The sequence below is a fragment of the Labrus mixtus genome, chromosome 5, assembly GCF_963584025.1.
Source record: "Labrus mixtus chromosome 5, fLabMix1.1, whole genome shotgun sequence".
Lineage (NCBI taxonomy): Eukaryota > Metazoa > Chordata > Actinopteri > Labriformes > Labridae > Labrus > Labrus mixtus.
In genome coordinates this window covers 7,137,917-7,151,889 of record NC_083616.1, presented here as the reverse complement: position 1 = coordinate 7,151,889, position 13,973 = coordinate 7,137,917, and the positions used below count along the sequence as shown (strand labels likewise).

Below are 13,973 nucleotides of genomic sequence, written 5' to 3'. Positions count from 1 at the left end.
ATGTTTCTGAAGAGTCTGAAACAGCAGCTGATCCCTGATCAGTCTGGCTGCTGCTGATTCATATTCAGCTCTTTATTATTATTATTATTATTATTATTATTATTATTATAATTATGATATACACTGAGACCACTGCCAGGTGAAGGTAATAACACTTATCATCTCGTTACAGTATTACCTGTCAGTGGGCGGGGTATTTGTAACAGTACGTGAGCATGTTGTCCTGGGAGCAGATAAATGGGCGGGGCTAAGGATGTGATGCTATAACTGGGTCAGATCATCTCCATCTCCATCTGCAGGAGGAGGTGCCTAAAGAGATCAAAGGTAGAGGTGAGAAGGTGAACAGGTGAACAGATTGATGGTTGACCCAGGCTCACACACTTGTGTGTGTGGAGTGAAGGCTGGTCTGTGTGGTCTGACATAAAACATACCGAGCTCAGTGCTGAAAGACTTCAAGCTGGTCTGATATAGGGAAGAGTCATAAAACACAGCTGATTTTTTTGAATAATAATATTAATAATAATAATAATAATAATAATAATAATTTATACTTTATTGATCCCGCGAGGGGAAATTCGTTTTTACACTCTGTCTAGTTAACATGCTACACAAACATAGGCCGAAATACACACACATGCACAAACAGGATCCTGTGGACATGCACATATTGTTATTGTTATTATTATTATTACTATTATTGTTATTATTATTATGACATCACTGTAAGCAGTCACACACAAAGTCCGCTGTCAGATGGAGGTCTGCTTTCTGCCTGCAGAGGTCATTCTCCCTACATGTAACACCTGTTGCAGCAGACACAAACACACCACACACACTGTCATCGTGAATGTGTGCGTGTGTGTGTGTGTGTGTGTGTGTGTGTGTGTGTGTGTGTGTGTGTGTGTGCGTGCGTGTGTGCGTGCGTGCGTGTGTGTGTGTGTGTGTGTGTGTGTGTGTGTGTGTGTGTGTGTGTGTGTGTGTGTGTGTGTGTGTGTGTGTAATGCCTCGTGGACTCTGCTCTGCTCTGTGTCAGTGAGGCTGTCAGACTGGGAGCAGCATGGTGGATCACACGAGCGTCTCCGCGAAGTCTGCGCTGGTGAGACTCATTTTATATCATTGTGTTTAATCTTATATTAGATTAGATTATAAACCTTTATTTAATATAACTTTATATCATTTTATATCACATAATAGCCTACCATATGAGATTAATATCACACCTTATTTAATATGAGAGAAGATTGACACAGTTTATTTACTCTCTGATCAACACATTATCAGGTCACTGTTCACTGGATTAGCGCTGACTTTATTCTGGATTAGATGAACTCACTTTGTTCGCATTAACTCGTCGCTCTGTGTGCGAAAGTGTGTGTGTTCAGAGTTTACTGTAACTTTAGTCTAAGTGTGTGTGAGTGTCGGATTAACAAATTCATAATAAATTGTCCTGTGCGTAACTCACCTTTGCCTCCTCTCGCTCCTCCGCAGTCAGCCTCCTTCTCCTCCGCCTCCAGCTTCCCCCCTCTCCCGGCTCCCACCGTAACCTCTCCCGGCTCGTTCCCCAGCTCTCAGGCTCCTCCGGCGGGCGGCGGCATGAAGCTGGAGGCGGTGATGGAGACTCTGCAGCGGCAGCAGGCGGCTCGGCTCGCCCTGGAGGAGAAGCTCCGGCAGGCGGAGGCGGAGAAGGAGCTCCGGTCCATGGTGGAGGCTCAGATCCATCAGCAAGCGCTGGTCTTCAGACGGTACCAGGAGGCTCTCAGGGGATCCGGCTCCGATCATCACGGGCTGTCCCTGCAACGCATGGAGGACCGGAGAGGAGTCAGACCGGACCGGGAGGACCAGGAGGAGCTGGACGAGCAGGAGATCCTGGACGAAGAGGAGGAAGAGGAGGAGGAGGAGCTGGACCACTTCACGCCGCGGGAGTCCTCTCTGCAGGGAGCCCCGCTGCATCTCCTCACCCGGGTCCCGACCGCTTTACCGCCGGGCCGCCGTGCAGAGACCCCGACCCCCTCCCTCACCCAGAACCAGAACCAGAACCAGCAGCACGAGTGGACTTACGAGGAGCAATTCAAACAGGTAGGAGCCAAACACCTCCTCACACCTGCGGGCTCTCTGTGATGACGTGGTTTATTATCATTTTAAATAATAATGATCTCTCTGATCTGAAGAGTCTTTATTTCTTCAACATGAACTGAAGACAGTCTAATTAAACTTTATAATCTTATTTCAATCAGATGTAACCCTTTATATTCAGAGTGAATATAAAACAAGAGTGAAGATTTAATTTAAAATCAGAGTTTAAATTAGGAGCTCAGATTAAATATTAAACATGAACGTATCAAATCTGATCTGCCTGATCGGCTTCTTTAATTAACTCAGCCGGAAGAGAATCATTTTATTATTTAATTACTGTTTATGGTTTAATCGGCATGAAGGTAATATTATTATTAACAGAGCATTAAAAACAGACTCCACTGTCTGTGATGATTCAATGTCTGAATGAATTCAGGATTCATCATAAATATGAAGTTTTGTTTACTTCTGATTGACTTCAGTGATTAGATTAAAAGTTAATAATAAAACTCATTACACATCATTTATATGAATTCATTTCTGTTACGTTAGACTGTATTTGATGTTTTCATTCTCTATGATCAGAACAGAAATATAAGTCGTGATTTTAACTCAACATTAATGTACTGAATATAAAAACATTTAGCCTACACATGAATCAAGTTTAGAGTTTTGATACAGTTCATGTTTGACTTTAAATGAAATAAAGATTTCTTCAGTGTTCAATAATCATATAAAGTTGTTGGATCACATATTAATAATCATAAATATATCCTGTATATGAAATCATTCCTGCAGTATTTTACATTTGTTTTAAAGAGACACAAACAGAATGTTTAATGTTGAAAAAGAAAGACGGACTTTATATCATCATTATATAATTACCATCAGTGTGATCCATCAGGACTTTATATTATTAATATATGATAATAGATGTATATATATAATAACTGATATGCTAATGTGAATCCTCAGCGTGTAGTGACAGAACATCAGGACATACAACAATCACAAACACACTTTGTGTATTTATATCTGTAACAGTGTGTTTCTGTGACACCATCAGGTTGGAGACTGAAGCTTTTAACACAGGATCATTTATTAACTCTGTAACTTGAATAACATGATAAAATCACCCTTAATGAATCACTTATTAAATTAATCAGAAGTATTAGTTAGAAAATGATGGATTTCACAGAATCCCTGTGTTAACTAATAGAGCTTTATTAAAAAGGTGAAACATTAATAATGTAACATTAAATCTTTATTAACTTGGTGATGAACATAAATGAAAACACGACAAGTTGTTTTTCACTTTGTGGTTGTTTAAAAAATAAATAAATAAATAGATTTTGTTTCAGGACTTTCAGATCAGTCACAGAATAAAGTTGAAACATTTTCTAACAGGTCACAGGTCTTACTATTTTATCTGATTTATTTGTATTACTGCAGTTAGTTAAAACTATGAATGGAAGCTGGCGTGTTCACTGTGTGTCGGGTAATGTTGAGTAATACAAGGTGCGCTGTAGTACAGACAAATCACAGAAAAACAACAGCTCAGCTTACCTCCGTTTGGTAGTGGTAGTTAGTTATTTGTTTGAAGCAGCAGCTGTGTGTGTGTGTGTGTGTGTGTGTGTGTGTGTGTGTGTGTGCGTGTGTGCGTGTGTACGTGTGTGTGTGTGTGTGTATGTGTGTGTGTATGTGTGTGTGTGTGTGTGTGTGTGTGTGTGTGTGTGTGTGCGCGTGTGTACGTGTGTGTGTGTGTGTGTGTGTGTGTGTGTGTGTGTGTATGTGTGCGTGTATGTGTGTGTGTGTGTGTGTGTGTGTGTGTGTGTGTGTGTGTGTGTGTGAAATGTAATGGTCATGATGGGACAATAAAAACACTTTTCTGGCTGCTCAGCAGACAGAGCGGAGCCGACACACTGAGCATGCTCAGACTGACAAACTACAACCAGGGCTGATAATGCATGTTAACAAAGAGCAACAACATGTACACAACTATGTGTGTTAAATAAAAAACTAGTACAATAAGGTGACATTTTGATCTCAACCTAAAGTTACAAGTGTTACATCTTTATACAATCTAAATGTATAAGTTTTGAATCTGAATAAAAAAGTTATATTGAAGTATTTACATATGTAGTCATTACACACACACACACACACACACACACACACACACACACACACACACACACACACACACACACACGCACACATATACTTACATAATTTTGGCAGCCGTTCAGATTTTCCAGGAAACTGGAGCTGGCTCTCACCCAGAAACACTGGGACGTCCCGTGTGTGTGTGTGTGTGTGTGTGTGTGTGTGTGTATATGTGTGTGTGTGTGTGTGTGTGTGTGTGTGTGTGTGTGTGTGTGTGTGTGTGTGTGTATGTGTGTGTGTAGCTGGCAGCTGGATGCCAAACGATTACGAAACAGGAAGATAATCGCGTGCTGACACACAGTCAAGCCCCTTTTACACACATGCAATTCCTGAACATTTCTGGAACATTTCAGACAGCCTGCCCCTGAATGCTTCCTGATTTGCCTGTTCACACATGCACCTCACAGCTTGAGGAGTTAATTGTTGCACAGGCGCGTGTGTGTCAGAAGCTGGACATGATGTAAAAAAAAAAAAAAAAAAAACATCTCAGAATAGGCAGTGCATTTTCCTGAATATTTCCTGCTGTGTTTGTACATCAGCTCACCTTGACCCAATGTAGAAATTTTACTATGAGGCTGAAAAGAAAACGTCTGGGTAAAGTCAAAGTGAAATGTTCAGCTGTTAGCATTCATACGTGCAGCTCAATGAGAGCATGTAGTTCTGGTGTTGAAATAAACCAGTCAGTGTGTTTAAATGAGTTAAAGCGGACCAGCTGGTTATTGATCATTTCAATTATTGGTCAAGAAAGACGATGGCAGCAGAGATGAATGCTGAGTGCTAACAGAATGCTAATGTTGTTGACTGAAAGCCTCCTTCTGTCTGTGCTGTTAGCTTCAGACCAATGTTAGCTGCAGCTTGCAGGCATCTGCTACGTTAAAGGAGTTGTGTTTTGCTGTCTCCATGGTAACATCAGAGGATGTATACTATCTGCTCAATTTCAGGTTTTCTGGTTAGAATCCTGATTATTTGTCTTGTTGTTTTTCATGTTGTTTGTTCTATAAGTATATGAGTGCATGAGGTTTTTATTATAATGATGTAACCTTTTTTTTTACTTCTAGTAAAGTCTGTTTGTGTCTCTGCTGAGTGTATAAAGACATAAAGTGTCTGTTTTCTCTAGTCAGCGTTTTACAGTAACTCTGAGTGTATTACATCACAGAACCTGTTCATTCAGTTAGTAATCCTCTCTGTTTATCTGTTTGTTTGAGGTAAAATGCTCAAATTTCATTTATACAGACAGTTCTTGTCATCTTTGTCAGGCTCCTCCTCACCTGTCTCTAAGGCTCCACCTGACCAGTCTGTTAGGCTCCACCCGACCAGTCTGTTAGGCTCCACCCGACCAGTCTGTTAGGCTCCACCCGACCAGTCTGTTAGGCTCCACCCCACCAGTCTGTAAGGCTCCTCCTCTCCTGTCTGTTAGGCTACACCCCACCAGTCTGTTAGGCTCCTCCTCTCCTGTCTGTTAGGCTACACCCAACCAGTCTGTTAGGCTCCTCCTCACCTGTCTGATTTTATACGTTATTTTTCTGTCCAACATTGGTTGGAGATGAGGCGTCCATCTTTGTTTCTGGTTATATCCATAAAGTGACATTAAAATTGATGTTTGTGCCTTTATTGTAGAGATAAGACAGTGTGTAGAGTGAGAAACCAGGGAGGGAGAGAGTGGGGAATGACATGCGGGAAAGGAGCCTGCAGGTTGGATTCAAACCGTGTTCTCCGGCTTTGAGGGCTACATCGTCCGTACATGGGGCACGTTCACCAACTACTATGCTACCAGAGCCCACTTGCCAGTACTTATTTTTTATGTGATAAATAAAAATATTTAAATTAGAAGGAATTACATTTTTTGATTTAAACTGCTTATCTCTGTGCTGAGACTGAACGTATCCCTGATCATGGTTCTGAAGGATTTTATTCTTATTTTTGTTGTTGTAGTTGTTAAACATTTGTGTTTAGTTTGATCCAATTAGCAGAAACTCTGTTCATACCTTCAGCCCTGCACAAACGGTTAAAGCTGATCTGAAACATGACCCACATGTATGTTAGACGGGAGGACATACACCTCTGCATGTGTTGTAGCTGCTGTCATAGATTAGTGTGTGTGCTTGTGTGTGTGTGTGTGTGTGTGTGTGTGTGCGTGTCACATTCCCGCAGCAGGCTGAGGGGCCTCAGAGTGTCACATGTTTAGCTCTTCTCTGTCTGTGAGGATTGAGGGTAATCTGGATGTGACAGATCAGGTGTAACAGAAGTGAGTTAACCTGTGAGTTAATCTGCTCTCTCTGTTTTAATAACACCTTCCTGCGCAGCCTGATGTAAAACCAGGACCAGGTGGGAAATGGTAAACAGACAGAAAGTTTAAACGTTTTTAATTTCAGATAACATTTGTGTCTCTGAGTCGTCAGAGGTTTGGTTTCTTCTAATCTTCAGGGCTTTCAGAAGCTCCACCAACTTGTCTTTATGCAGACCACTGTGAGCTTGACCTGTACATTGAAGAGAGAAATACCAACGTGTTTAAAAGTTACTGTGTTTAATAAAAACTTTCTTTTTGTCAAAACAATTTGACATTTAGAGCAAATCTTCTGATCAAAACCAACACTCTCTTTGGACACACCTCCTTCATCCCTCAGCTCCCCCTCCCTTCCTGCATCACCAGTAAGTGTCTGTGAAACGAGAGCGGCAGTCAAGTGCTGATAACCATCTGAAAACAAGATTCTGAGATCAATTTCAAGTCATGATATGCATCGCCAAAGTTTATTCAGTTGCTATCTGTCTTTTTACACCGAGAAAGAAAACCTTTTTGTCTGTTGTTTCTCCTTTATTTGTACTCCTGTGACCACATTCTGTCATTATGCCTGTAGACACAGCGTCCCTGAGTGGGCGGGCCTGTCTCTCTACCCCCACGTGTTTGTAGGTCTAACAGTTGAAGGTGGAGGGAAAAAAACAAGCTGAAGGAAGTGCCTCCCTTGTCATTGTGAACACAGATCTCAGAACAACAAACAGAGAGAGAGTTTGACTTCACTCTCTTTTTAGGAAGTCATTACTACACAATGTATTTACATATTTTATATGTGTATATAAGTACAAGTGTATAGTGACTATAAGACTGGAGCTGACAGGGAGAAACATCACTGTGTGTGTGTGTGTGTGTGTGTGTGTGTGTGTGTGTGTGTGTGTGTGTGAAGCTCCAGCTGTGTGTTTACTCACTGTGCCTCTCACACTCGCACACCGATGTTACACCGTTATGGATGAAATGTGACAGTACAAAGGAGTAGTCAGAGTGGTCAAATTTTGTTAGGGCGCTGTTGTGGAATCACAATCTGTAATGGGCAAACAACCCCTACTCCCAGGTGTGAGTGACAGGGCGACATCAGCCCAACAATAGCTGCTGGTCATGTTTCCTCCTGTGCTCGATGCAGAGCGATGGAAAGATGACCCTCAGTGAGCTGATAGAAGGTGTAAGCTGACAATCTGCTGAGAGACAGAGAGACCTCCTCTAAGGGTGTGGGGGAATGTCGGACAGTCACAGTCCGGTTAAATCTGCAGAGACACCGCTCAGGACCAGGAGGAGGAACACACACACACACACACACACACACACACACACACACACACTCACAGGAGTTTGGTGCATGTAAGAACTGTATTTTTTCTGTTCACCAATATGTTCCTCTCCGCTCTTTTGTTGAAACAGTGATTATATCAAACTACACATTTATTACATTAAAAAAACGTAATCTTGGCTGGACTTAGCAGGGGCAGCCTGCCACGCGAGGGGCGTGGGGGATGAGTGAGGTACAAGCTGATCCTTATCAATAAAGTCTGAAATGAGTTCAGCTTTATGGTCTTAATGGGATAGTTTCAGTCTGCAGAAACAGCAGAGACTCTTCAGCTACTCACCAACAAAAATCAATACCTACCTCACAGGAAAAAAGACGACAGAGACCCTGATCATCTGTGAGGGAGGGATTCAGCAGGATGTAAGGGCGCAGAGGCCTCCTTTAGGAAGAAAGTCTAAGAAAGAAATGCGAAGGAAGGAGACTGTCTAAAGATGTCTAAGGACACATTTTTATTTTAAATAAATTAGTTGTCTGATAATCCCAGCCCCCAAAACTTGTTTCAGCCAACACATAACAAACACACAGCCAGCATGCAGCCAACACATAACAAACACACAGCCAACATGCAGCCAACACATAACAAAAACACAGCCAACATGCAGCCAACACATAACAAAAACACAGCCAACATGCAGCCAACATGAAGCCAACATGCAGCCACATGCAGATAACATGCAGCTAATCTGAAATGGAAGTAATTCACATAGAGCGCACAAAGATAGCGCTGTGTCCGTTTTGCACATTCTTCTTCACTCTGCAGAACTTCATCACCTGAGTGTATTTATTGTTCAAATGAACGAAGTGTTGACATAAATCCTTGACAGCTTTCATACAATCATTACATATTGTACACATATAGGCCTACACACACATTCTCATAATGAGTCACACTGCAGACAGAGTTCACCTTTATTAAACCAACATATCAAAAGTTTGCGTTCACTGATCAAACTTCTGTTGAATACCTGCAGTGACAGAGACTAATTCATGTGTCTTCACTCATAATGTGAAGAAATCAGTGTGTTTGCTGTAAACAAACACTGTAGAGACACTCTTCATAATGATGAAGAGTGGATGTTTTGTCTCTGAGGAAGACTGTGTGAATGCAGCAGCAGTAGCAGCGTGGAGTTACTCCCTGATATATTTGTTTTTCTACTTTTATGTGCTCTCTATTCTCTATTCCCAAACACCTATTTTTGTGTTTTCTTCCCTTTTCTTCCAGTTGCAACTGTAACCTTTGATCTGTTGGCTCATTTGTATGTATTATCATTCAAGAGATGCTTTTCATTGACTTTTTATTGTATTTCTCTCTCTCTGTTTCTCTCTCTCTCTCTCTCTCTCTCTCTCTCTGATGACCTCTGACACTTTGAGCGGCTGCCATATGAACTGCTCTTAATTCTGATAATCTGGTCAGAGATCACTGAGGTTCACCTTCAGATTAAAACTACAGATTAGTGATGGAGTGCAAGAGGCTGATGCTTTAATTGTGAAGGGGTACAGGAAGCCAGTCTCCAGAAAGGATATATCAGAAAGTTTGAGTTTTATTTGAATACATTTGTTTACCGCATGTTATTTTTTTTTATCATCTTATGGTTTCTTTATTTGTATCCCTCAGGAGAATTTTTTCAAAATAACATCACCTGGTAACTCTATCTGTTCAGATCACCTGGTAACGCTACCTGTTCAGATCACCTGGTAACTCTACCTGTTCAGATCACCTGGTAACTATATCTGTTCAGATCACCTGTTAACTCTACCTGTTCAGATCACCTGGTAACTCTACCTGTTCAGATCACCTGGTAACTCTATCTGTTCAGATCACCTGGTAACTCTATCTGTTCAGATCACCTGTTAACTCTACCTGTTCAGATCACCTGGTAACTCTACCTGTTCAGATCACCTGGTAACTCTACCTGTTCAGATCACCTGGTAACTCTATCTGTTCAGATCACCTGGTAACTCTACCTGTTCAGATCACCTGGTAACTCTATCTGTTCAGATCACCTGTTAACTCTATCTGTTCAGATCACCTGGTAACTCTACCTGTTCAGATCACCTGGTAACTCTACCTGTTCAGATCACCTGGTAACTCTACCTGTTCAGATCACCTGGTAACTCTACCTGTTCAGATCACTGGGTAAAAAAAAAAAAGGAAAAAAAGTGAAGTCAAACTCCCTCTGGGTTTGTTGTTCTAAACTCTGTGTTCACGTGGACAGGACAGTGCTTCCTTCAGTTTATTTATGTTTCACTCAGAGGCTCAAACATGTTTCATAATTATTATTTTTTTTAAATGTGAACCCCTCCCTCTCCAACCATTAGCCCTGCTGACATGTGGTGGAAGAGAGACGCCCTGTCCACTCAGGGAAGTTGTTTCAGGAGGCATAATTACAGAGTGTTGTCACAAGAGTACAACTGAAGGAGAACCAACAGACTGCTCAAATGGAAGATTTGACTTTTTTGGTGTAAAATACTTAAAAAAATAAGAACTGAAAAAACATTGGGCTGCATATCTGAATTGAGATCAGTTATAGAAAAGGCTGCACTCGGTCTTAACAGGAGGGGACGCAGTGTGCTGAAGGGACAGCAATTTTTATGTTTGAGAGGCCGGGCTAAAGTTCGACATGTACTGGACATCTACTCTGAAAGTCACATATTATAACTTTAAAATGGCAGATAAAGAACAGTGACACCCCCCCCCCCCCCCCCCCCCCCCCACCTCCCACACACACACACACACACACACACACACACACACACACACACGTCTCCTCACAGTGAGTCGTGGTGACTGTTTGACACTTTCTGCTGCCACGCTGAGTCTGCAGCACCTCCAAAATAAAATGCTGATAATCTCAGACACACTACTAACAGCTAACATCAACCGCTAACACTGAGTCCTTTTTTCTGTATGAGATTAGATAAAAAGAGATAAACTTTATTTACACACACTGAGAAACACAAAGACAAAAATATGCACTGTATAAAAAAAAAAACTAGAAACTATAGAAACAGAAACAGAAGAGTAAAGCCCTGCTGACTGAAGTCAGATAAGAAAAAAACATGTCAAAGTATCTTCTGAATAACTTTTTATACAAAGTGATGATAATTAGAACCTGTTATAACTCTGAATAAATCATTGTTTTATTTTAAATGATTATAGTTTAATGTTATAGTTCAGTGTCTCTCTGATTCTGAGCTGTTAGCTGAGCTGATGCTAACATTAGCAGAGTCACACACACGCTGACATGCCAACACAAACACTTGAAGGAATCTTGGTGTTCATGCGTTACTTTTAATGACAGCTGTCCTTTTCTATCTAATTTTTTTTTTTTACTTGACCTTCAAGGGGGGGCGGGCCGCCCCCTAATATAATGATAGGGGGAACACTGGTGTTTGTGTGTGTGTGTGTGTGTGTGTGTGTGTGTGTGTGTGTGTGTGTGTGTCTGCGTGTGTGTGTGTGTTGTGATTAACTTTTTCCCAGGCACCAGATGATGAAACAGATCAAATCATACAGTCAGCTCGGTATGACTCACCAGTATGACTCATGTGTACATTAATGACAGAGTACAGGTGTGTGTCAGTGCAGGTGTTCATCAGGTTTAGTTGAGTCAGCAGGTTTTAATCCTCAACAGATCCACAGTATCTGAAATATTTTCACTGAAGTCATGATTGTGTTCCACAATTAAAGGCAAGTTTTATAAAATAATTTCATGATAACAACACAATGATTTCAGCACAATCATACAAATACTTTTAAAAGTGCTGTTGTGTTTTTTTCTACACAATCTATGATTATTTATTGTGACCTGTTTCTGTTTGACTGTTTAAAAAATGATGTGATAAAAATCCTTCAGATTTTTCTGAACCCTTGAACAGATGTGAACATAAACACATGAGCCAGTGAAAAATAAATTAATTTATTAAACTCTCCATGTTTAACAATCATTAATCAAATTCTTTAAATTATTAAAAAGCTTTAATCATTATACACTGTTTATTTATATGACTATTCATTAATAAAACTGTTAATTTATTTATTAATTCATGGGGCGGCTATGGCTCAGTCGGTAGAGTCGGTCATCTCTCAACCTGAAGGTCGTGGGTTCAATCCCCAGCTCCTGCATCCACATGTCCGATGTGACCTTGGGCACTTTACCCAAAGTTTCTCAAGCAGCTTCATTGGCAGCATATGAGTGTGTGTGAAAGGGATTTGTTACTTCTGATGGTCACTTTACATAGCAGCCTCTGCCATGTGTGTGAATGTGAAGGTATGACATGCTGTGTAAAAGCGCTATGCAAGCTCAAGCCCATCTATCCATATACGATTTACTCTTGATTTATAAAAATCTTCATTTATAAAACTGTTCATTAGTCAAACTCTTCATTTAATAACATGTTAATAAAACTGTTGCCTGGCTGTGTTGGAGAGAAAGTGACTCATTATCAGTAGATGATCTCCATCAGTTCACACATTAACATTTGTACTTGTCCTCTGTTATTAATGATCAAACATGACTGTCTGTACATCACATCACACATTAACGTGAAGGTATGACACAGACTGCTGCAGTCTTATATTTAAGATACACACACACACGCACACACACACACACACACACACACACTGAGGTGTGGTTTGACATTCAGCGTGTCAGCAGTGTGAGTATGTGTCTGTAGTGTGTTCAGTTTATCACTTCTTCACAGCACTTCTTCATTTTGATCAGTGTCTGTGTAACGTGTTATACTGTAAAAACAACATGACTGTTTGTACTCACAAAAATTATAAAGAGATCTGAAAATGAAAGATTTGTATCATATATTCATTAAATTCAAGTGTTTTTATTGTTGATAAATCATGTCTCTGGGACTCTGAATTTGACGTTTTGTCTTTTTCTTCCATGTTCCTGTGTGTACACGTTGATGTGGTCTTCACCTTTTCAACCGACAGGTGAGGATAAAACTTTATCCTTTAAACTTTAACCATCCTCTGTGTTTTTTATTTAACAGCCTTTTCATCATAGTTCAATGATTAGCTTGGGAAAAAAAAAAGAAAAAGAAAAACTGAAAAAAGTAAAGAGCTGAGACAACACAAGATCCTTTTAGACAGACAGCTGAGACATTAAGAAGTTATACAAATAGTCCTGTTAATGTTACTTCACAGAGCTCAGAGGGATCTACAGTCTGTACTGTCATCAACGTGGATAAATACAAAACTCCAGCCAATCACTTCAATGAAGTAAAAACAGAAGAGGAGGCTCCCTCTCTTTGAGGACACACAGACAGAAACAGAAAACACACATGAAGCAGGATTTTAATATCTGCTCAGGGATCCCTGCTTCCCCTCCTTCAGGTTAAACTCAGAAGAACACAGCTCTGTTTCAAATCTATAACAGAGATCAGTGTGAGAATAAGGTCTGCAGGAACACGAGCCGATCACAGAACAGATGATGTGAGTAATTAAGAGTGAATCATTTATTATAGAGAACAGGCTAACTTGTTGAGCCACATGTCATCACCTGCAGGTCATCTGTGTGAGGACAAGCTGACATTCTGTTTGTCATTAAAGTCAGACAGGCTACTCATTAAATATCTGGTATCATACAGTGTTGATGTCAAAGAGTCAGGTTAATCGTCTGTGTGAGGACAGGGAATGGTGGAAACTTTCATATGAATGAATGACACTGCAAAGGCACTGAATAGCTTCATTAAGAGTCTACCAGCACCACAGCTGAAAATGTTGCTACCTGGTCATGATGGCAGCTCAACAACACACTGCTCACACACACACACACACACACACACACACACACACACACACACACACACACACACACACACACACACACACACACACACACACACACACACACACACACACACACATATGTATACAGGGTTGCCACAATTCTAACTTCAATATGTAACAAGTGCATGTCAAATTATTTCGTCACCAGGGCAAGAAAAATAGAAGTCCTAGGCACCGTTGGGTAATTTCTTGTGTTACATTCACATAAATTGCAGACAAACTCCCGCACACTCTCTTATGAAATAGACGTCAATACTTGTTCTTACTATCGATCATTAAAATAACACAGATTGTATCATTTAAAAACATGTCGT

At 40.7% G+C, this 13,973-nt stretch overlaps 1 protein-coding gene across 1 annotated transcript in view; it reads left to right on the top strand.

The window, feature by feature from the left end:
• The first annotated feature begins 848 nt into the window (after positions 1–848).
• Positions 849–13,973, top strand: part of arid3c (AT rich interactive domain 3C (BRIGHT-like)) — a 37,660-nt gene continuing 24,535 nt past the window's right edge. The window contains exons 1-2 of the mRNA XM_061037511.1: positions 849–1,096; positions 1,489–2,076. Of these exons, the coding sequence (XP_060893494.1) occupies positions 1,058–1,096; positions 1,489–2,076 (627 nt within the window). The 5' untranslated portion in view covers positions 849–1,057. The remainder of the gene's footprint in view (positions 1,097–1,488; positions 2,077–13,973) is intronic.